The 23,575-nt window shown below is 46.6% G+C and overlaps 1 protein-coding gene across 1 annotated transcript; it reads left to right on the top strand.

Moving 5' to 3' along the window:
* Positions 1–13,874: 13,874 nt before the first annotated feature.
* On the top strand, positions 13,875–17,874 carry LOC142270529 (oocyte zinc finger protein XlCOF8.4-like). The gene is made up of 5 exons (XM_075332445.1): positions 13,875–14,014; positions 14,144–14,323; positions 14,405–14,528; positions 14,612–14,725; positions 16,489–17,874. The coding sequence occupies exons 1-5, from the start codon at positions 13,937–13,939 to the stop codon at positions 17,211–17,213; spliced, it is 1,221 nt and encodes a 406-aa protein (XP_075188560.1). The 5' UTR covers positions 13,875–13,936; the 3' UTR covers positions 17,214–17,874.
* Positions 17,875–23,575: the final 5,701 nt, after the last annotated feature.

The raw sequence follows: 23,575 nt of genomic DNA, 5'->3' as shown, positions 1-23,575 counted from the left end.
AGGTGCAGGGTATTATATATCTAGTGTGCGGCTCTGCAGGTGGAGGTAGGGGCAGGGTATTATATATCTAGTGTGCGGCTCTGCAGGTGGAGGTAGGGGCAGGGTATTATATATCTAGTGTGCGGCTCTGCAGGTGGAGGTAGGGGCAGGGTATTATATATCTAGTGTGCGGCTCTGCAGGTGGAGGTAGGTGCAGGGTATTATATATCTAGTGTGCGGCTCTGCAGGTGGAGGTAGATGCAGGGTATTATATATCTAGTGTGCGGCTCTGCAGGTGGAGGTAGGTGCAGGGTATTATATATCTAGTGTGCGGCTCTGCAGGTGGAGGTAGGGGCAGGGTATTATATATCTAGTGTGCGGCTCTGCAGGTGGAGGTAGGTGCAGGGTATTATATATCTAGTGTGCGGCTCTGCAGGTGGAGGTAGGTGCAGGGTATTATATATCTAGTGTGCGGCTCTGCAGGTGGAGGTAGGTGCAGGGTATTATATATCTAGTGTGCGGCTCTGCAGGAGGAGGTAGGTGCAGGGTATTATATATCTAGTGTGCGGCTCTGCAGGTGGAGGTAGGTGCAGGGTATTATATATCTAGTGTGCGGCTCTGCAGGAGGAGGTAGGTGCAGGGTATTATATATCTAGTGTGCGGCTCTGCAGGTGGAGGTAGGTGCAGGGTATTATATATCTAGTGTGCGGCTCTGCAGGTGGAGGTAGGTGCAGGGTATTATATATCTAGTGTGCGGCTCTGCAGGTGGAGGTAGGTGCAGGGTATTATATATCTAGTGTGCGGCTCTGCAGGTGGAGGTAGGTGCAGGGTATTATATATCTAGTGTGCGGCTCTGCAGGTGGAGGTAGGTGCAGGGTATTATATATCTAGTGTGCGGCTCTGCAGGTGGAGGTAGGTGCAGGGTATTATATATCTAGTGTGCGGCTCTGCAGGTGGAGGTAGGTGCAGGTTATTATATATCTAGTGTGCGGCTCTGCAGGTGGAGGTAGGTGCAGGGTATTATATATCTAGTGTGCGGCTCTGCAGGTGGAGGTAGGTGCAGGGTATTATATATCTAGTGTGCGGCTCTGCAGGTGGAGGTAGGTGCAGGGTATTATATATCTAGTGTGCGGCTCTGCAGGTGGAGGTAGGTGCAGGTTATTATATATCTAGTGTGCGGCTCTGCAGGTGGAGGTAGGTGCAGGGTATTATATATCTAGTGTGCGGCTCTGCAGGTGGAGGTAGGTGCAGGGTATTATATATCTAGTGTGCGGCTCTGCAGGTGGAGGTAGGTGCAGGGTATTATATATCTAGTGTGCGGCTCTGCAGGTGGAGGTAGGTGCAGGGTATTATATATCTAGTGTGCGGCTCTGCAGGTGGAGGTAGGTGCAGGGTATTATATATCTGTGTGCGGCTCTGCAGGTGGAGGTAGGTGCAGGGTCTCTATTATTGTGGGATCATTTTCATATTGTTTTGTACATGCAGTTTAACCCCTTTACGACCGCCGTACGGAGTAAAGCGTCAGTAGTGAAGGGCACTTCTTATATATCGCCGTATTAAAATGGCGGTAAGGTAACAGTGTATACCGCCCCCCAGCGTCGGATAATCTCCGGGATGTCGGCTAGCAGGGGTATCGGAGACCCTGGAGATCACGATTCGGGCTGTTTTTCCGCTCCCCGGTCACGTGGTCACCGGTATACTCAGGAGAATCGTGATCACATTGCAAAAAAGGAAGGGTCGGTAAATAATGATTTATCTCCACCTGATCAAACGTCACATGAGAGATAAATGTCCTCCCTCGCTCCCCAGAGTGGCAAAGTGCCCCCCACCCTCGGCCCACCTCCCTCTTATGATCACCTAACATGGCCATCACATGTGTTGCGCACCGGCTGCACGCGTCCTCCACTGATTTCTGCCTCATCCGTCATGTCCCCGGACCCCTGACATATCAGATGAGGCAGTAAAGTCATCCCCAGGTCCAGCCAGGTCATCCCCGGTCCCCTCAATACCTCTCTTGCAACGCTGATCCCCCGCCACTCCTGCTTCTCCTTGTCATCAGAAGAAATGTCAGCCGCACGCGCAGAGCAGCTGTCAGCCAGCTCTGCACACAATGACACTGAGTTTACTGCAGCTCACACTGCCGTGCTGTGGACCGTGGGAGTGTGAGTGCAGTATTCTCACGTCACTGCAGCCACGCACCTCACATAGAGTGCCTGCACCCCCAGAAAATTGAGGATACATTCACTGAGTGTGCCCCCCATATTCTGAAATGAGGATACTAGGAGGTCACTCTGTTGGCTTGGGGTAGAGTGAGTGCAGTATTCTCAAGTCACTACAGCCCCACTGCTCACATGGAGTGCCTGCTCTTTCAGAAAATAGTGGATACATTTCCTGAGCGTACCCCCATATTCTGGAAAGTACAGAATCGTCGTGGGTCCTCCAAAATGGATTGCAGCGGACCTGATTTTTTTCTTTTCAATAAATTGGTGAAAGAGGAAATGTATTGAGGAGTGCTTTTTCAAATATTTTCTTGTCATCTTCATTTTTTTTATTACTAACTGGGCTAGTGATGTCAGGTATCTGATAATGAGACTACAACAAAACTGGGTGGTATCCAAATGGCACCAGTAATTCCATATTGGTAAATAAGTCAAATATACACTGTGTGCAGAATTATTAGGCAAATGAGTATTTTGATCACATGATAATTTTTATACATGTTGTCCTACTCCAAGCTGTATAGGCTGAGAGCCAACTACCAATTAAGTAAATCAGGTGATTGCATCTCTGTAATGAAAAGGGGTGCGGTGTAATGACATCAACACCCTATATAAGGTGTGCTTAATTATTAGGCATCTTCCTTTCCTTTGGAAAAATGGGTCAGAAGAGAGATTTGACGGGCTCCGAAAAGTCCAATATTGTGAGATGTCTTGCAGAGGGATGCAGCAGGCTTGAAATTGCCAAACTTTTGAAGCGTGATCACCGAACAATCAAGCGTTTCATGGCAAATAGCCAACAGGGTCGCAGGAAGCGTGTTGGGCAAAAAAGGCGCAAAATAACTGCCCATGAATTGAGCAAAATCAAGCGTGACGCTGCCACGATGCCATTTGCCACCAGTTTGGCCATATTTCAGAGCTGCAACGTGACTGCAGTATCAAAAAGCACAAGGTGTGCCATACTCAGGAACATGGCCAAGGTAAGGAAGGCTGAAAAACCACCACCTTTGAAACATAAGATAAAACGTCAAGACTGGACCAAGAAATATCTTAAGACTGATTTTTCAAAGGTTTTATGGACTGATGAAATGAGAGTGACTCTTGATGGGCCAGAGGCTGGATCAGTAAAGGGCAGAGAGCTCTACTCCGACTCAGACGCCAGCAAGATGGAGGTGGGGTACTGGTATGGGCTGGTATCATCAGAACTTGTGGGACCTTTTCAGGTTGAGGATGGAGTGAAGCTCAACTCCCAGACCTACTGCCAGTTTTTGGAAAACAACTTCTTCAAGCAGGGGTACAGGAAGAAATCGGTATCATTTAAGAAAAACATGATTTTCATGCAGTACAATGCTCCATCACATGCATCCAACTACTTCACAGCATGGCTGGCCAGTAAAGGTCTAAAAGATGAAAAAATAATGACATGGCCCCCTTGTTCACCTGATCTGAACCCTATAGAGAACCTGTGGTCCCTCATAAAATGTGAGATCTACATGGAGGGAAAACAGTGCACCTCTCAGAACAGTGTCTGGACGCTGTGGTGGCTGCTGCACGCAATATTGAAACAGATCATGCAACTGACAGAATCTATGGATAGTCGGCTGTTAAGTGCCATCATAAAGAAAGGGGGCTATATTGGTCACTAATTTTTGGGGGTTTTGTTTTTGCATGTCAGAAATGTATATTTCTAAATTTTGTGCAGTTATATTGGTTTACCTGGTCAAAATAAACAAGTGAGATGGGAATATATTTGTCTTTTATTTAGTTGCCTAATAATTCTGCACAATAATAGTTACCTGCACGAACAGATATCCTCCTAAGATAACCAAATCTATAAAGACCCCACTCCAACTGCCAAAAATATTAAGCTTTGATATTCATGAGTCTTTTGGGTTGATTGAGAACATAGTTGTTGATCAATAATAAAAAAAATCCTCTGAAATACAACTTGCCTAATAATTCTGCACACGGTGTATATGTGTACAATTGTGTGTTGGGGACTTTTTTTTGTTGCCATGTTTATTATAATGAGATGCTGCAGTATTGTTAATTCCATCTGGGATTGCCTGCATCTTCTCCCTATATTGTTGGCATTTTTTCTTCAGGAACTCAGCTTTCTCACCGCTTCAATATGTGCCTTTAATTTTGTTCATCGTAATTACATGCATAGATGAATATTTGGTTTATTGGGTGCTATTGATTTTGATACAGGAGACAAGTATTACATCTGTTGCCTCGTCTCTATCTGTATAGGCTGGGTCTATAGCAATACATCATTTATTGTATACTGGGGAATTATCCTTGATGTTATATTGATTTTTGTGAGAAGATTCAGTTGTGTATAATCCATTGTCATGGAATGATTTTAAATGTTTTTAACCCTGTACACACATGATTTTGATACAATAAAAATATAATCTTTTGCACGTTAATTCCAGCATATATTTGACTTATTTACCAATATGGAATTACTGGTGCCGTTTGGATACCACCCAGTTTTGTTGTAGTCTCCATATGCTAGCTATCTGGCACAGAATTCCTTGTAATTATAGGTGGTGCTCATATTCCCCCTCTTCTTTTCAGTCAGGTATCTGATAGACGCCATGACAATACTAACCCCAGGGATTGATGTCAAGTGACATTACACAGCTGGTATCTACCCCATATATTACGTTTGCCACCGCACCAGGCCAAGGAATGAGCTGGGGCGAAGTGTCAGGATTGGAACATCTAATGGATGCGCCACTTCAGGGGCAGCTGCGGCCTGATAATTTTTGGCTGGCAAAGGCCAAATAACCATGAACCTTCCCACCCTGAGAATACCAGACCCCAGCTGTCCGCTTTACCGTGGCTGGTAATCCAATTTGGGGGGACCCCCACATTTTTTTTTTCTAAATATTTATTTATAAATAATTTAAAAAAAACAGTGTGGGGTGACCTCCAAATTGCATCACCAGCCAAAGTGAAGCTGATAGGTGGGGTCTGCAGGCTGCAGCTGTCTGCTTTACCCTAGCTGGCTATCAAAAATGGGGGGAACCCCACGTCGTTTTTTTAAGTTATTTATTTTTTGGCTAACTATAAGGCTAAACACTAGAGATGAGCGAGGTTCAAGGTTCGCCAATTTCATGTTCGAGTGATTTTGGGGGGTGTTCGAGCTCGAACTTGAGCTTTTTGCTAAAAGCTCGACAGTTCGAGTTACGTTCGAGAACGGTTCGATCACCAAAAGCGTGGCTTTTTACAGCTACAGTGTACAGGGAGCCATCGCTGGCAGCCTGCGGTAAGCTGGTAACCAAGGTAAATATCGGGTATCCAAGCAAAGCGCTTTGCTTAGTAACCCGATGTTTACCCTGGCTACGTCTGCAAAAATCCCCGAAAGCCACACAGAAGCACTTCCATGTGACTTCCGTCGGATGCCGCTGCAGTCTGTATCCCGCTCCAGCTCCAGCCCCGCGGCTGCCCACTCAGCAGTGTCCGCAGCTGCTCATGGCTGCTGTCACTGCAGTGTCAGCATATGCCCGCACTGTTCGGTGTCCGCGGCTGCTGTCACTGCAGTGTCAGCATATGCCCGCACTGTAGGTGTCCGCGGCTGCTGTCACTGCAGTGTCAGCATATGCCCGCACTGTACGGTGTCCACGGCTGCTGTCACTGCAGTGTCAGCATATGCCCGCACTGTACGGTGTCCACAGCTGCCCACATTGCAGTGATAGCAGCCGCGGGCATGACAAGCGCTGCCGTCAGGAGGTTAGTGAAGTTCCTTACCTGCGGTGATGAAGTCCTGCCCTCCCGAGGTCAGCGCTGTCACTGTCCTCCATGGCCGCTGCTTGTCACATCTCCTCTCGCTGCTGACCCGAGACTGTCACTAGCACCAGCGGTGACGTCACAGGCACTCGCGATACTTGGTTATGAAGGCGGCGGTCATTGAACTCAGTGACAGCTCTGCTATCAGGAGTGCAGCGATCACCGCAGGTAATATACATCGCTATCCTCCTGACAGCATCACTTGTCATGCCATGCATTGACCTGGGCTGACCTATTGATGTTAGCTCAGATCACTGTATTGCTCTCCCAGCCAATATGGAACATTCTGTTCTTCATTGACTGGGACATTGACTATGGTATGGATCGTCATCAGAACCCCTTGGATTACACCAGACCTGGATTTGTTTTTCTTTCTAATAAATTGGTGAAAGAGGGAATGTTTTGGGGTGTTTTTTCAAATAAAAATGTGTTTGTCATCTATTTTTTTTTTTTTTTTTTTTTTTTTTTATTACTGACTGGGTTGGTGATATAGGGTATCTGATAGATGCCTGACATCACGAACCACAGGGCTTGATGCCAGGTGACATTACACATCTGGTATTAACCCCATATATTACCCCGTTTGCCACCGCACCAGGGCAACGGGATAAGCTGGAGCGAAGCACCAGGATTGGCTCATCTAATGGATGCGCCACTTCTGGGGTGGCTGCGGCCTGCTATATTTAGGCTGGGGAGAGTCCAATAACCATGGACCTCCCTAGTCTGAGAATATCAGACCCCAGCTGTCCACTTTACCTTAGGTGGTGATCCAATTTTGGGGGACCACCACGTGTTTTTTTTTTTTTTTTTTAAATTTATTTAATTTAAAATAACAGCGTGGGGTGCCCTCAGTTTTGGATTACCAGCCAAGGTTAAGCTGCCAGCTGTGGTCTGCAGGCTGCAGCCGTCTGCTTTACCCTAGCTGGCTATCAAAAATAGGGGGAACGCCACATCATTTTTTTTTAAACTTATTTATTTTTTTGGCTAAATACAAGGCTAAGCACCCCTTAGTGCCACATGAAAGGCACGAAAGGGTGCAAAATTACAAAATGCAGGAAGAGGGACATTATGTGTCTTTCTGCCATTATAATAACAGAAAAGACTGATATGAAGTGTGTGTACAAGCACAGGAAAATCACCAGAGCGCTCTACGCTGTGAAAAGCAGTAGAAAATGGCACTGGAGTGAACATGTGACCGCCTCATGTAAGTTGAATCTATGGATCCTGGGTAAATTTTATGTATTTTCCCTCCAGTTTTTTTGCAGTACGCAAAACAACAGAAGGCACACGGATGACAAACGGATGACATACGGACCGTACACAGAACGGAAACGGATGCCACACGGATGCATCCGTGAAAAAAACGGACCGTTTTGTGCGGACCGCAAAAACGGATTGGTCGTGTGAATGTAGCCTTATTCTGATCTGCCGTTTATAAACAGCAGGCAGAAAAAAGTGAATAACGCCCCCCAGCATCAGAAAATCTCCGGGGTTTCAAGGGGTAGCTGAGACCCTGGAGATCATGATTCAGGCCGGTTTTTCCCATATACCGATGATCACATTACAGTAAATGAAAGCGCCGGTAAAAAATTATTTATCTCCCATCTGGCATGAACAAACATGTCAGATGAGAGATAAATCTCCTCCACGGTCCCCCGGTGTCGCCAAAGTGCCCCCCTGACCCTCTCCCGGAAATCCAAGATGGCCGCATTCACCCTACTCCTCTGATTTCTGTCGCATGTGTCATGGGAAACTCCTCCCCAGGCCCTGCCAGGTCACCCCCTATTACACCACCGGTGTTCCCCGGTGTCCCACGGTACCTGTGCAGCGTTGATCCCCCACGGCCCCCTCCTTCACAATAGACGCCGCAGCTCAGCTTCCTGTGTTCAGACACAGTGAGTGCGGGAACCATGCATATGTAAGCAACTGCAATGCCCTGCTCATGAGGTAAGGCGCATAGTTGATCAGGAGAGCTATACTACATTTCCAAATGGAGGTATTTGATTTTATAGTTGCCCTGCTGAACGACTACCAAACATGAGAGTCCGTTATACGTCACAAGAAAACATATCTAAATAGCGAGCTCTGTTGTTTAGTATTCATTCCGCTGAATAACTGGTCTTAAAGGGGTATTCCATCTCCAAGATCCTATCCCCAATATATAGTAGGTGGAATAGCAATAATATCAGCAAATACCAATATTTGGAAATGTAGAATAGTTCTCCTGATTAGGCATGCCCTTACCTCATGAGCAGGGCATTGCAGCTTTGGTAGCAACAGTTACGACATGGACTCTGCTGCTGTGGACCCGGGGAGAGTGGGTGCAGATTCATTGCACCCACACTCCTCACATGGAGGGTCTGCACTCCTAGAAAATGGGGGATACGTTCCCTGAGCGTGTCCCCCCATATTCTAGATGGTCCAGAGTCATCGTGGGACCCCCTTATTTTTTTTTCCTTACAATAAATTGGTGTAAGAGGGAGTGTTTTGGGGAGTGTTTTTTTCAAATGCATTTTTTTTTGTCTATTTTTTTTTATTAGTACTGACCGTTTGTGATGTCGGGTATCTGATAGACGCCATGACATCACAAACTGCTGGGCTTGATGTGAGGTGACCTTACAGCTAGTATCAACCCCATTTATTACCCCGTTTGCCACTGCACCAGGGCACGGGATGAGCTGGGGTGAAGCGCCAGGATTGGCGCATCTAGTGGACAGAACAGAACTCTCAGGTTTATGGGCAGAAAAATGAAAAAATTATTTTCAAAATTTTCATCAATTTTCCGCTTTCTTATCAAATACAAGCAAAAATTGTCGTAAATTTATAACAATCCTGAACCACAATATGTGAGGAAAAAACAATGTTAGAATCACCGGGAGCCAAGGAAGTTATTGTGACGCCCTGGACTAGCCAGGGGTCACAGGTAACAACACACACACACACCCCCACCCCCAGCAGTTCACAGCAGTCATCCCCAGTGAGACCTGATTTCTTCCCTCGCGTTCAGACAGACACACCAGGTGGGCGGAGTCAGGCAGATGGGCACGCCCACCGAGGAGTCTAGCTGACCTGAGGCAGAAAACAAGTTCAGACAAGTCCAGGCAGAGGAAGAGAGAGGAGGTGTGCAAAGAGGTAGACGCAGACTGGAGCCTAGGTTGGAGCCTAGGGCCCTCGTGTAGCCAGTCAGGCAGACGGTAGTGGCCGTCTGCAGGAGCCGGGAAGACAATCCTGGTGGAACCGTAAGTAGCCGGGACAGGGTGGTGGCCCGTCCGGTACCAAACCGGGGAGCCAGCTGGAAATCGGGGCACAGGAGGAGCGTACAACAAGGTGCAGGAAAGGACTCACAATACCAACCCGGGGTCAGGGGAAAAACACTGCAGCCGGCTGTGGGACCGGTCCATCCGGCCGTTTGGTTTACCAGAGACTTTGTGGGTTTCTGTCTGAGTGAGTACAACAGTGCCATCCGGCATCGCGCCGCGCTGCCCCTGCACCCCAGCCATCCACCCTCCCCGCATCATATCACTGGGCCCCGGGAACACCAACCCCTACCCACGGAGGGGACAACATCCCAGCTGCTCCCTACCATTGCTCCCGGGATCCCTGTCACCAGCAGCGGTGGTGCCATCATCACCACGTCCCGTGGGTGGCGTCACGAACTATCTCCCAAAACAAACCACCCCCTTTTCACTCACGGGTGAAGAGCGCTGCTCGAGTCCCCGGGTCCGGCCACCGCTCGAGCCACCGAGCAGCAGAAGCCCCGGACCCGAGCGTGGCGAGCGCGCCCCTCCGCCCGCGACAACTTGGCATCACGAACAGGATAAAACCAATCTACCTACTGGTAGAAGTGCGCCTTGCAGTCCCCGCCGGCGGCGTCCGGCAACAAAATTTGAAGTACCGCCATCTTTGGCGCGAAGATTTCACGCTCGAGCATCTTCCCCGAGCAGGAAAGGCGCGAAAGTGGAGCCCCGCCCCCTGAAAAAAGAAGTGCTAGAAAGAACCAAGGGGTGGCGGGTGCAGGTGTACCTGATGAAACCGAAGGTATAAAGAGCAGGGACGCCAGGACTCTGCTACACCTTTGGTACCTGGAAGCAGTAGCCGCAACCCTGATGACATCTCACCCGGCTCCGGCAGTCTGCCCGGCCGCAACGGTGATGACGTCGGCTCCGACAGTCCGCCTGGCCGCAACGGTGATGACGTCGGCCCCGGCAGTCCGCCCGGCCACAGCAGAGGTGACACCCGACAGGAAGTCTGCCCCAGATGCGGCGCCAGCCGCTCCCAGGTACCCCGTCCCGTCTGTGGAGCAGCCGGAGTGCACCTGCAGGGAGGAGGAGCAGGCCACTGAGCGATGGGGCCCTCGGCAGTTAGCGAGGCTGGTTGTAGCCGGCGCCGAGGGCATCCGAGTGGGCCTGGCTCCTGAGCAGGAGGCAGAGCACGGGACCCGTGCCCCGTACTGGGAGTGGCGGCAGCAGCAGCGACGGTAGCGGAACATGGACGGCTACCTGCAAGTTAAAAGATGACTGTTTTATGGACTGTCACCCCTGTTGAACGTCCTCAAGTTCCCGGAGGAAGGCATCTGCACAGCAGGTGGGGGGGGTGGCAGAACAGTTTAACGTTGAAGTAATGTGCCTCCTGTTAAGGGAAGATTTATAAATATGCTTGTTTTATCTTTTTGCAGTTTGAAAAATAAAACCGGTGATGGACGGGCAGCCAGCGGACGGTCTGCATTTCACCAAGGGGGAATGTGACACCCTGGACTAGCCAGGGGTCACAGGTAACAACACACACACACCAACCCCCCAGCAGTTCACAGCAGTCATCCCCAGTGAAACCTGATTTCTTCCCTCGGGTTCAGACAGACACACCAGGTGGGCGGAGTCGGGCAGATGGGCACGCCCACCGAGGAGTCTAGCTGGCCTGAGGCAGAAACAAGTTCAGACAAGTCCAGGCAGAGGAAGAGAGAGGAGGTGTGCAGAGAGGCAGACGCAGACTGGAGCCTAGGTTGGAGCCTAGGGGCCTCTTGTAGCCAGTCAGGCAGACGGAAGTGGCCGTCTGCAGGAGCCGGGAAGACAGTCCTGGTGGAACCGTAGGTAGCCGGGACAGGGTGGTGGCCCGTCCGGTACCGAACCGGGGAGCCAGCTGGAAACCGGAGCACAGGAGGAGCGTACAAGAAGGTGCAGGAAAGGACTCACAATACCAACCCGGGGTCAGGGGAAAAACACTGCAGCCGGCTGCGGTACCCGTCCATCCGGCCTTTTGGTTTACCAGAGACTTTGTGGCTTTCTGTCTGAGTGAGTACAACAGTGCCATCCGGCATCGCGCCGCGCTGCCCCTGCAACCCTGCACCCCAGCCATCCAGCCTCAACTATCTCCCCAAAGAAACCACCCCCTTTTCACTCACGGGTGAGGAGCGCTGCTCGAGTCCCCGGGTCCGGCCCACCGCTCGAGCCACCGAGCAGAGCAGCAGAAGCCCCGGACCCGAGCGTGTCGAGCGCGCCCCTCCGCCTGCGACATTATCACCTCATAAAGTGAAACTGGTCAGAATTACAAAAATGGCTTTTTATGACGACGCTGAAGTTGGATTTTTTATTATTTTTTCTTTTTTTTTGGGGGGTTTTTTACAGGTTTTTAGCAACAAAAATAAAACCAATATAATACACTGCAGTGCGGAGCTCAGATGTGAATACACTGAAAAGCACCAACAAAAATGATAAAACGTGGCATCGAAGGGCATTAAGGAAAGGGTTAATGACTCCACACTGTATTGTGATTGTTTTACATTTGTTGTTAAACCTGTAAAAAAAAAAACCTGAAAAAAATCCAAATAAGAAACCGACTTCAGCCCTGAATAAAAAACTGGACCAATAAGAAACCAACTTCAGCATCGAGTTGTTATTGCTGATATCGAGCGATACTGGTGAGAAAATAAGGGAAATGTCTGTTATTACCACATACCGTATTTTTCGGATTAGAAGACATACTTTTCCTCTCAAAACTTTGGGAGAAAAATTACTGGTGTTTCTTAAAATCTGAATATAGCATCTGTGTGGCCTGCGGCGGGCATCTGTGTGGCCTGCGGCGTGTATCTGAACGACCGCCATCCTTGTAGCAGGCGACGGCAGGCATCTGGGCAGCCAAGGACGGGGAGTACTTCAACTAATGGTGCCCAGAGTCTCTGCATGCACAGATGGAGATCTCCGCTCAAACTCTCATTAGCGCAGGCGCCGACTCCGGCCGCCATTTCTTTGAAGCCCCAGTACAGAAAAGAGCAGAGCCCGATGCCCCAGGAAAGAGCAGAACGCACAGTACCAGGATAGAGTAGTGCCACAGCCCGCAGTGACTATATGGGTCCTCCTCTGTACCACCCGCAGCATCGCCTACTCCAGCACTGCCCCTGCCTCCTGTGACCACCACTGCCACTCCCCTCCGGTAAGACACCACCGGATTATAAAACGGACCCCATGTTTTTTTTCTTTTTTTATTTCTCTAAATTTGGGGTGTGTCTTATAATTCGGTGCGTCTTATAAAACAAAAAATACGCTATATACCCTGCCCCCCTACAGTGACTGACAGCCGCTCAGCATTAGAACCTGCTGTCAGTCCTGAGAGGACGTATACAACCACGGATCACTGTATACTGAGCAATAACTAAAACCTCATCGGAGCCTTCCCTGTGACTGAAAGCCGGATACTGTCATATTATATGTTTATGACCACATGTACATATTTCTTAGCTATTTTGTAACACATATTTTGTATATGTGGCTGTTTTCTTTACCTGATTGGAGCTAATAAGATTTGGATTGACAGTGGTATCTTCCTATATTTCACACATTGGGGGGAGGGGGTTAGTTCTGTATTTAAGTATTTGTTATTTTCATCTTACTTCCCTTATAACTGGGGCTGATATAATGACTCAGCAGTGACCACATAACCTCTGTGTATGGGGGAGAAGGCACCATCAGCTTTTTATACCCTGTTTCCATGAAACCCTGAAAATAAGCCCTAGTAGGATTTTTGGGGCTTTTTTTGAGTATACTTAAAATATAAGCCCTTGTTCTGTCCTCCCTACATGGGCCCTGAGGCGTGTGAAGCTTGACAGGCAGCTAAGCCTTTATCCACCATAGCTTAATAAGGAGACTGTTGCTTGAAGCCTGTTTTTATTAAACATTACCAAATGTGTTTGGTGAAACTAGGACCTGAACTTGACTTAAACTTCATTTGAAGTAATTATTTGGGCAGTTCGCATCTTCACCCACATGCAGCCATAAACAAATCACTTACATAGAGTTGGTGGGTTTTTTTCTATTTTTTTTTTTTTTTTTTTGGGGTGCACACTACATCCAATCATGCTGTTGTTACCCCCAGTGTGAGCCGATAAACACTGCAGGCGGCTCTCACCGGGCTGAGCACCAAGCGTACTCTAGCACAGCGATGCTCGTGAGAGTGGTTTGCATACGTAAAGCATCCGATCTCCGCACCTTCGTGGAAAAGTCTGAGTTCGTACCGGACACTGAACTTCAGGTTCACTCATCTATAGTGGTAATAAAAATCACTTTTGTAGAAAAAATCAGTTTGTGTTGCTATTTTCTGACACCGGTAACGTTATTCTTTTTGCGTCGATGGAGTTGAGTGAGGACTTGTTTTTTGCTTGATGAGCCAACATTTTCATTGATACCATTCTAGGTGCAATATGGATAATTGATCACTTTTCATTGTATTTATATTGCTATAAAAATGTGCTACTTTTATCGGTCGGTTTTACTACTTACATAGCACATTTCATGTTGAAATTTTTTTCCTACTCAAGTGATATCTTACCTCCATTATTATCTGCAGTATTTTATATATCGGCGAATATCCTTCCCATTCAGGTCCCTACAATATCGGATCCTCTCAGTGGAGATCTTCTATATAAGAGAATTCTCCTGATTGCCCCGTGAAGGATGGATATGGACAGGGACAAGATGGCGGAGAGGATATTACACCTCACCCTAGAGATCCTCTTCCGGCTTACTGGGGAGGTGAGAGATTCTGATGACGTCACATTACATCATTCTTATCTATGGGAGTAACAGATGGACAGAACTGGAGAGGTGAGGACTCTGGAAATGTCTGTAGTGAGATTTATTACTGTGTCTCTCCATAACCAGGATTACACAGTAGTGAAGAAGACCTCTAGTGAGCGCTGTCAGACCCCTGTGTCTGAGGGATGGGGAATACCCCTGAGCCCAATCACGGGGCCTCCACCTCACCCCCCGATACATGAGGACATCAATAACCAGAAGATCCTAGAACTCACCTACAAGATGATTGAGCTGCTGACTGGAGAGGTGACACTGCTGGGAATGCTGGGACATTATACAGTAACGCTATGAAGGGATCGGGGGTGACGGTATCATTGTATGTGTCAGGTTCCTATAAGGTGTCAGGACGTCACCGTCTATTTCTCCATGGAGGAGTGGGAGTATTTAGAAGAACACAAAGATCTGTACAAGGACGTCATGATGGAGGTTCCCCAGCCCCTCACATCACCAGGTAATAGACAGGACTAAATACACACGGCCTATAATTATCTGTATGTAAGGAATTAATTCAGTCCCTGTATGTGTCTCCTCCAGTTCTATCCAGTAAGAGGACAACACCAGAGAGATGTCCCCATCCTCTTCTCCCACAGGACTTTAACCAAGAAGATCCCGATGTTCCTCAGGATGTGTCTCCTCCAGTTCTATCCAGTAAGAGATATCTACTCATGTACTTTCTGCACTAATTTTGTGTTTACATTTTTAGGCTTTCTGCTCTGTTTTTTTTCAGCTGTATTTTCTTTGCTTCTGCTTTTTCTGCTGTTTGATTCTAGTCCCTTCTCTATGTTGTTATGAAGGCAACTCAAAGACCTGCAGAGGGTTTGTGAATACCCTGTTTCCCTGAAAATACGACCTGCACCGAAAATCAGACCTAGCATGAAGTTGCAGGATTTGTGGAGAATACTTGAAAAATAAGCGCTACTCCAAAAATAAGCCCTAGTTACAGTCAGGGCCAGCTTTGGGAGCAATTTTTCAGGAACTCCACTGTCTTAGGAACCCCATCAGTGTTATTCTGAGACCTCTGATGACTTCAAACTCATGTGGCATGATGTAACGAGAGGTCTCCTAATTGCAGGAGTCTAAAGAACTGAAAAGAAGACAGGCTGGCATGCAGGACTGGCATTAGGGGAAAGGGAGAACAAAGTGGGCAATTTCACAGGGCTCTCATTCTCCTAGAGGCCCCAGTGTTTATATGCCGATTATAGGACTGCTTAAAAACCTTTTCGACATCACGTCATGTGACCAAAGGTCTTAATTGCAGGAGTCTAAAGGTGAAGAGGAGACAGGCTGGTGTGTGTGTGTTCATGCCAATCTTAATCAGCTTTGCCAAAATGAGCAAAGTTCGGCCAGAACAAGGATGTGATGCCACGGTTTCTCTAATTCATACCAAACTGTGACATTCCCTATGCCAAAAATCTCACTCCAGTCCCTGACATAATTTACCAGTGTACATCGTCACAATCGTTGTCCCGGACAACCCCGTTATATATCTGGCATCTGTCTGTAACTGTTTTATTTTCGAAAAAAAAAATCTCTTTGAAAATGTCTATGTTGTGGATCACTCTTGCAAGGAGATTTTTGCAGGTTTGCCAACTGTCATGGCGGCGTCAGGATCTATGAAAATTATAGATTCTTTTACATTGCATGTTAACTTCTCTGATGTTTGTGAGCAGCACAGGGAGACGCAGGCGTCGAACCACAAGACTTAGGCAGGCTAACGAGCTATTCTCTGCGGGGCTGCTTGTTAATGTCTTTGATCACATGCTGTAGAGTAGAAAGTATCATTTTCTCCCCTCCTGTATATGCTGGCTGGACTATTTAATTAATGCCAGCTATAGCTTACCTATACTGGTCTGGTAAGGTGTTGTGATCCAGACTTACGGGTGGTTGTTGTGCATTATTACTGTGAGCTGTTGTGGTGTTAACCCTTGTTGTCTTTATTGCTGCTTTCCTGCTGTTTCTTTTTTCCTTAGTCTTTCACTGTTTATTTCTGTGAGTTTGCAATGTGTTTCATCTGTCCTAATCTGTGTTTCCCGTCTGTCTTATTCTGTGTTTCCATCATATTCCTGCCCCTTCCTTCCCCGGGGGATTACAGATTAGATCTCATCAGCAGAATAGTAAGGCACGAGACTCCAGCATCTCCATCTTCAGTGGTAATCCAGAGGTTAGGAATACCTTAGGGTCCCCTAGCATGAGAGACAGTATTGAAGCCCCCTGTCCCTCATTATCCTGCAGTCTCATTGTGACAATCAATCACAATATTTACTGTGCACATTCCAGAGAACTGGTGCTAGGAATGGGAGATCTGAATTAACGAAGAAGTAACAGATGACAAAATGATGTTATGGTTTAAAAAAATAAATGAACTTTCAAGATAATACATTAAAAAATAATAACATTGTATTTATTTTTAGCAGATGACTGTATTGGGAGTTCAGATGGATCTCTAATATCTTCAGAATTTATAACAGATGATGACTGTATCACACATGATACATATGAAGAGCATGATGTTGTCCCCAATATACCTCCAGTCCTTCTTCGGAAAGCTCTATCATCTGATCTTTTCAAACAAGACCAATATTCCAATCATCAAAAAACTCTCACTGGGAAGAAGCCATTTTCATGTTCAGAGTGTGGAAAATGTTTTAGTGAGAAATCAGTCCTTGTTAGGCATCAGAAAATTCACACAGGGGAGAAGCCATTTTCATGTTCAGAGTGTGGGAAATGTTTTATTTGGAAATCAAAACTTGTTATGCATCAGAAAATTCACACAGGGGAGAAGCCATTTTCATGTTTAGAGTGTGGAAAATGTTTTAGTGAGAAATCAGTCCTTGTTAGGCATCAGAAAATTCACACAGGGGAGAAGCCATTTTCATGTTCAGAGTGTGGGAAATGTTTTATTCGGAAATCAGAACTTGTTGGGCATCAGAAAATTCACACAGGGGAGAAGCCATTTTCATGTTCAGAGTGTGGGAAATGTTTTATTTGGAAATCAAAACTTGTTATGCATCAGAAAATTCACACAGGGGAGAAGCCATTTTCATGTTCAGAGTGTGGGAAATGTTTTATTCAGAAATCACAGCTTGTTTCGCATCAGAAAATTCACACAGGGGAGAAGCCATTTTCATGTTCATAGTGTGGGAAATGTTTTATTCGGAAATGAGAGCTTGTTTGGCATCAAAGATTTCACACTGGGGACAAGCCATTTTCATGTTCAGAATGTGGAAAATTGTTTTATTCAGAAATCACACCTTGTTTTGTGTTGTAGGGCTAGCGCCGATATTAATTATTATTGCCAATAAGCAGTCTTGCTAATAATGTAATATGAGCTGATACACCTGATATTAATTATAATTATCAGATTTGACTAACAATAATTAATATATGACTTAACATAAAAACGCACTTAATGTTATCTATTCTTTTGCTATATAACATTATATATACCCTCAGCGACTAACTGAGATGAAACCGTGTACTAATAAACAATATTTATTAAACACACTCAAAAGTCTACAGTATATCTATATTGCTACTCAGTACCGCCACAAAAAGCACAATATCAAATAACACAAACCCCACAATATTCTATAAATTCCCACCCACGTCACACATACAGGAATGTCCACCCGAATTCCTATCACTAACTATCCCTATGGAGATAAAGGGGTTAATACCGCAATGCAATCTGGAGGGAAGCAAAGCAAATGTTAATGATACTTAGGGGTACTTCTCACATAGCGAGATCAATAGCGAGATCGCTGCTGAGTCATGTTTTTTGTGACGCACCAGTGACCTCATTAGCGATCTCGCTGTGTATGACACTGAGCAGCGATCTGGCCCCTGCTGTGAGATCGCTGCTCGTTGCACACAGTGCTGGTTCATTGTTTGGACGTTTCTCTCCCGCTGTGAAGCACACATCGCTGTGTTTGACAGCGAGAGAGCAACGATCTGAATGTGCAGGGAGTAGGGAGCTGGCGTCTGGCAGCCGCCGGTAAGCTGTAACCAAGGTAAATATCGGATAACTAAGGGAAGCCCTTTCCTTGGTTACCCGATATTTACCTTGGTTACTAGCGTCCGCCGCTCTCACGCTGTCAGTGCCGGCTCCCTGCACACGTAGCCGGAGTACACATCGGATAAATAAGCAAAGCGGTTTGCTTATTAACCCGATGTGTACTCTGGCTAGGAGTGCAGGGAGCCAGCGCTAAGCGGTGTGCGCTGGTAACCAAGGTAAATATCGGGTAACCAAGCGCTTGGTTACCCAATATTTACCTTAGTTACCAAGCGCAGCATCGCTTCAACGCGTCGCTGCTGGCTGGGGGCTGGTCACTGGTCGCTGGTGAGATCTGCCTGATTGATAGCTCACCAGCGACCATGTAGCGACGCACCAGCGATCCTGACCAGGTCAGATCGCTGGTGGAATCGCTGGAGCAACGCTAAAGTGTGATGGTACCCTTAGTCCCCAGGACTGGCATCAGCTGCTCCTGATGATGGGACAACTGCAGAATAGGTAGCAAGAGAGAGATATAGAGAGAGGGAAAGAAAGAGTGAGAGATATATGTATCTAGGGAGAGAGATTAGAGCAGCAGGGGTAGGAGAGAAAGAGGAGTGTAATGGAGTGCCCAGTGTCAGGCAGCTGCCACCAAAGGAAATAGGGTGATGGGATGCATTAGAAGAGGTCTGGGGGCATGAGATGAAAACATCATTCTCCCTCTGTACAAATCACTCGTCAGACCACACTTGAAGTATTGTGTACAATTTTGGGCGCCGGTGCTCAAGAAAGACATTACTGAACTTGAAAGGGTTCAGAGGCGGGCAACTAAAATAATAAGTGGAGTGGGTGCATTACAATACCCAGAAAGGTTTTCAAAATTAGGTCTATTTATTCTAGAAAAGAGAAGACTTAGGGGAGACCTAATAAATATGTACAAGTATATCAGAGGGCAATATAGAGATCTCTCCCATGATCTGTTTGTACCAAGGACTGTGACAAGAACAAGGGGGCATTCTGTTCGATTGGAGGAAAGAAATTTTCTACATTAGCATAGAAGAGGATTCTTCACTATAAGAGCAGTGAGGCTCTGGAACGCTCTTCCTGGGGAAGTGGTGATGGCCAACTCACTGAATGAATTTAAGAGAGGAATGGATGCTTTTTTTGAAAGCAACAGTATAGAAGGTTATAAATAATATTACAGGTATAGTTGACCTAGATTAGTAGTCGGGAAAGAATATTTTTCCCTATGAGGAAAATTGGCTCCTACCTTCCCCTGGTACAACACTGCAGAACAGCTGCACTAAAAATAGGCTGAACTAGATGGACATAATGTCTTTCTTCCGCCTTACAAACTATGTTACTATGTAATGCAGACAGAGAGGGTCGAGCAGAGACTCAGAGAGAGAGCAGTCTTATAGTAGAGAGAAAATAAATAGTTCCCCCGATGTGTCCCTGCCAAATATTTAAACCTGACAGGCCCATCCCTGTGTAATAATTACAGTCAGAATATCTGCACCTGTTTGAAGATGGTATCTGATGGTCACTATGAAGTGTCTGAAGTTTTGGTACCTCTGTTAATTAAATGATGCAGGCATCATTATACATATATATATACACATACATACACACATACTGATATTATTGGGTGACACTTCCCTCTACAATCCCTCTGTTGTCGGTATTGGTGACTCGACAAAGTATCATATGAGGGAAGTGTAGGAATATATTTGTCTACTCAACTTTATCATTGATAACCGTCAGGGTGGAATGAAGTAAAATATTGCACTTAGGTATATAGATATCACCCATCGCATCTCTTTCCTGCCGTTCAACAGCATCTACAGTCTCTATCCATAGAATACACAATCTTTGGGGGCCGTGGCCTGGCCATGGAGTAGAGCAGACGTGGGACAGCTCCCGCGCTGAAGCCGGCCCCAGGACCATTCTAATTTTCAGCATACAGCCAGAAAACCCCCCAATGTCGGCCAGACGGAGGGGGAACAAACGTGGAACGGTTCCAGACCTATCGACACCCTCTACCACCGGAATTACACGTTTTCTAAGGAGCTCGTCGGGCCCAGGACATCAGCAGACTCACCTTAAGATGGCGGCGATGGCCTCTCATGCAGCTCTCCCAGCGTGGCAGGACACAGCAGGAACAGAGCTGGACACCAGGGCTCATAACACTGAACACACAGAGGTGGTGCCAGAAATCGGCACAGAGCAGGAGCAGAAGCTGAGCAAAGAGAAAACGCTCCAGACTGGACCCCATGCTGATATCTCAGGCAAGAGGGCAGCGGGGATGCAGGAGGAGATGGAGCCACATGGCCTGACACAGCAGGAGGTAGGGAGACTGCAACAACAATCCAGCAAGGGGGGGGGGGGAGACACAGGCAGCAGACCTCCGGGATCAGGAGCAATAGGGGTTAATACAGCCAGTCTGCCACAGGTAGCTCCCCTGCACATATCCTTGGGCCTGCAGAGAAGCACAGGATGGCTGGTATCAGGAGCTGTGGCCATTCCACACAGCTCAGTTGATGAGAGACACTGTTGCCCTCCTGAAGTTAATACACACAATAATATACAGCAGAGGAATAATGAGGAATACCCTCCAGCCCCTGATATTGATATTGATATGGATACCACCTCGGCAAGCAAACAATATAGCACACACAATGTCTCTGCCATCCTCCCCCGAAAGAGGACTGCTCCCTCCTATACTCAGGACCCCTGCCTCCAGTTTAACAGGAGAGGTGTCACAAGGTGGCTCACAACAAGAAGATTGTGTATGGGATGATTTAAAGGCACGGATACGGACCATCCCTACCAGGGAGGAGATGGAGAATTATATTACAAGAATGGAGGCCACTTACAAGGCAGAATCATCTGCGATAAGAGGAAAAATGCAACAACTGACAGAAAGAATAGAGAAATCCGAATACCGCACAGAAACGGTTTCACAACTAATTGCCACACAGGATCAAGCTCTAACTGAACAGGCCTCCCAAATTGAACATCTGACGGATTTACTTGACGATTTAGAAAATAGAGGAAGGAGTAACAATATCAGAATTAGGGGAATCCCTGAATCTGTGGGTCCACAGGAACTCGACAGAACATTGCGCCATTTGTTTAATTCGATACTAGGCCTCCCTCCAGATGCTAAATTGGAATTGGACAGAGCTCACACAGCATTGGGCCCAAGGCCACTACAAGGTGCTAACCCACGAGATGTCATATGCAAAGTTCACAAATACAAGAAAAAAGAGGATATCCTAATTAAAGCACGCCAGATGGGGCAAATTATACTCAGAGACACTCCTATTCTGCTTCTACAAGACCTTTCTCGTCATACTCTACAAAAAAAAGGAGAGTACTAAAACCTCTTCTTGATATTTTGAAGCAAGAAAACCTTCTTTACTCATGGGGATTCCCCTTCAGACTACAGGTACGCCAGGCAGGCTCCCTGCGATTGCTCCGCACCCTACACGACCTCCCAGAATTCTGCTCGGCCCTACGAATTCCAATGGTTCACATTTCTCCAGCAGACTGGCCCTGTGTACATAGAAGAGCTGAAAATTCATCTGACCTGATACCTCCGTTCCCGCAACAAGCCCGTGACCAGAGGAGCAGAGATGCCCCCCGCAGGGGTGGAATCAGAAGGTCTAATACTTCATCTACACCACAGAGTTGAAATGAAATGTACTATTTGAAAACCCGTTGAATCTTTTTTGAGGAACTTCCCCTACAATAAGACCCGAAGAAGGACTCTTGGAACAATCTTCATATCGCCTACATTGAGCGACTGACCACCAATATGAAGGCAGTATTTCCAGGAACCATACACGTTCTATTGGTTTTTGTAATCTGTTATCATACATATATATAGGCATTATTCTTGCAGGATATTTGGTTATTGGTTTATGCTTAGGATTTTGATTAGATTTTTGGCTGTTAATGTCTTTACACGACCCGACAAGAGTCTACCATGTTCAGCATTTGGTCTTGGGGCCGGTCAGGCAGGGAATAGGTTCCTAGTGGAAAGACCGTCCCCCCTTTGTGTCTCTGCTCGCTGCAGGCAGTAGTAGATATTAGTGATCCCCTTCGTTACATATATATTTTAACACCTTATATATATTTTACATCTCCACACCTTTAACATCCTTTCCTTCCCCTCCCATCGGCTCACTTATTGAGTGCCGTACTTAGATACACATCTGTAGATCTACCAATACGTCACTCTTTTTCCCCTCCCCTTGTTTCTCTTTCCTTTCTATTCCCCTCCTCCCTCTCTATTCTTTCTTTCTTCTTCTCTCTCTTCCCCTTTTCTGCTTGTCCTAACCTATTTATCTGAACCTAACCCACTAGATCTTTCCCCCTACTCGTTTCCTAGTGTTTTTCCCGCACCCTCCCTATTGTCTGTTTCCCCCCCTCCGACCTCTGAAGTCCCTAGAGCAACATGACTACACTTAATTGTTGCTCGATTAACTTTCGAGGCTTTAACACCCCTCAAAAGCGTTCACAGGTCTTGTACTCTATGCATAAGAAAAAAGTTCATGTCCTTATGGTCCAGGAAACACACTTTAAGAAGGATCATGTACCCACATTTCGGGACAGATTTTTTCCGGTGTGGTTCCATAGCACTAACCCGGAATCTAGATCCAAAGGGGTCTCGATTGCACTCCATAAACAACTGGTACATACTATAGTTGACTCAAGCATTGATGAACAGGGTCGATATGTTTTCCTTAAGCTAAAAATAGAAAACTCGCTTTTCACATTGGCAAATTGGTACCTTCCCAACACTAATCAAATTTCTTATTGCAGAACCCTTTTGGCACTACTCTCTGACTTCGCAGAGGGGACGCTGGTAATTGGAGGTGACTTTAATTTTACAATGAACTCGGCCTTGGACTCATCATCTGGACGAAACACCACTCGCATCAGAGAATTACATACCTTAAATCGGACCCTTCACGCCCTCCGGCTGATCGATGTGTAGAGAATTTTGAACCCTCAAGGTAGAGACTATACATACTATTCCCCACCTCACAATACATACAGTAGGATAGATTTTTTTCTTGGTAAGCCATGGGGCCCTGGATTGGAACCCAAGTGCTGAAATAGGGGAAATCCTCTGGTCCGACCATGCCCCAGTTTATTTATCCCTACAGGTTCCATCCTTTCCCCAAAGCTCGTGGACCTGACGGCTAAACAACAACCTACTTAAGGATAATCTTTGCCTAGAGGAGTTGAAAGCCTCAATTGACTCCTTTACGCAGATACACAGTTCTGACACGACTTCTCTGCCTACCCAATGGGAAGCACTGAAGTGTGTCCTATGTGGTGTACTGATCAAACATGGCTCCAGGATCAAAAAATATAAGGCGAAAGAGGTGGGGGAGTTGTTAACACAGATCCACGAGCTTGAAAATCTGCACAAATTAACACGTACCTCCATGGTTCTGGCCAAATTAGTCCTTAAACGGACAACTCTTAGAGAC

This window comes from Anomaloglossus baeobatrachus, unplaced genomic scaffold (genome assembly GCF_048569485.1).
Source record: "Anomaloglossus baeobatrachus isolate aAnoBae1 unplaced genomic scaffold, aAnoBae1.hap1 Scaffold_3296, whole genome shotgun sequence".
Taxonomy (NCBI): domain Eukaryota; kingdom Metazoa; phylum Chordata; class Amphibia; order Anura; family Aromobatidae; genus Anomaloglossus; species Anomaloglossus baeobatrachus.
This window is presented reverse-complemented; position numbering and strand designations above follow the sequence as displayed.

Excerpts from the sequence above, each read along its gene's own strand:
- LOC142270529 (XM_075332445.1), top strand. The coding sequence starts at position 13,937 with ATGGATATGGACAGGGACAAGATGGCGGAGAGGATATTACACCTCACC. Across the intron at positions 14,324-14,404 it reads TTGAGCTGCTGACTGGAGAG|GTTCCTATAAGGTGTCAGGA; the intron begins GTGACACTGCTG and ends TGTATGTGTCAG. Across the intron at positions 14,726-16,488 it reads GTCTCCTCCAGTTCTATCCA|CAGATGACTGTATTGGGAGT; the intron begins GTAAGAGATATC and ends ATTTATTTTTAG.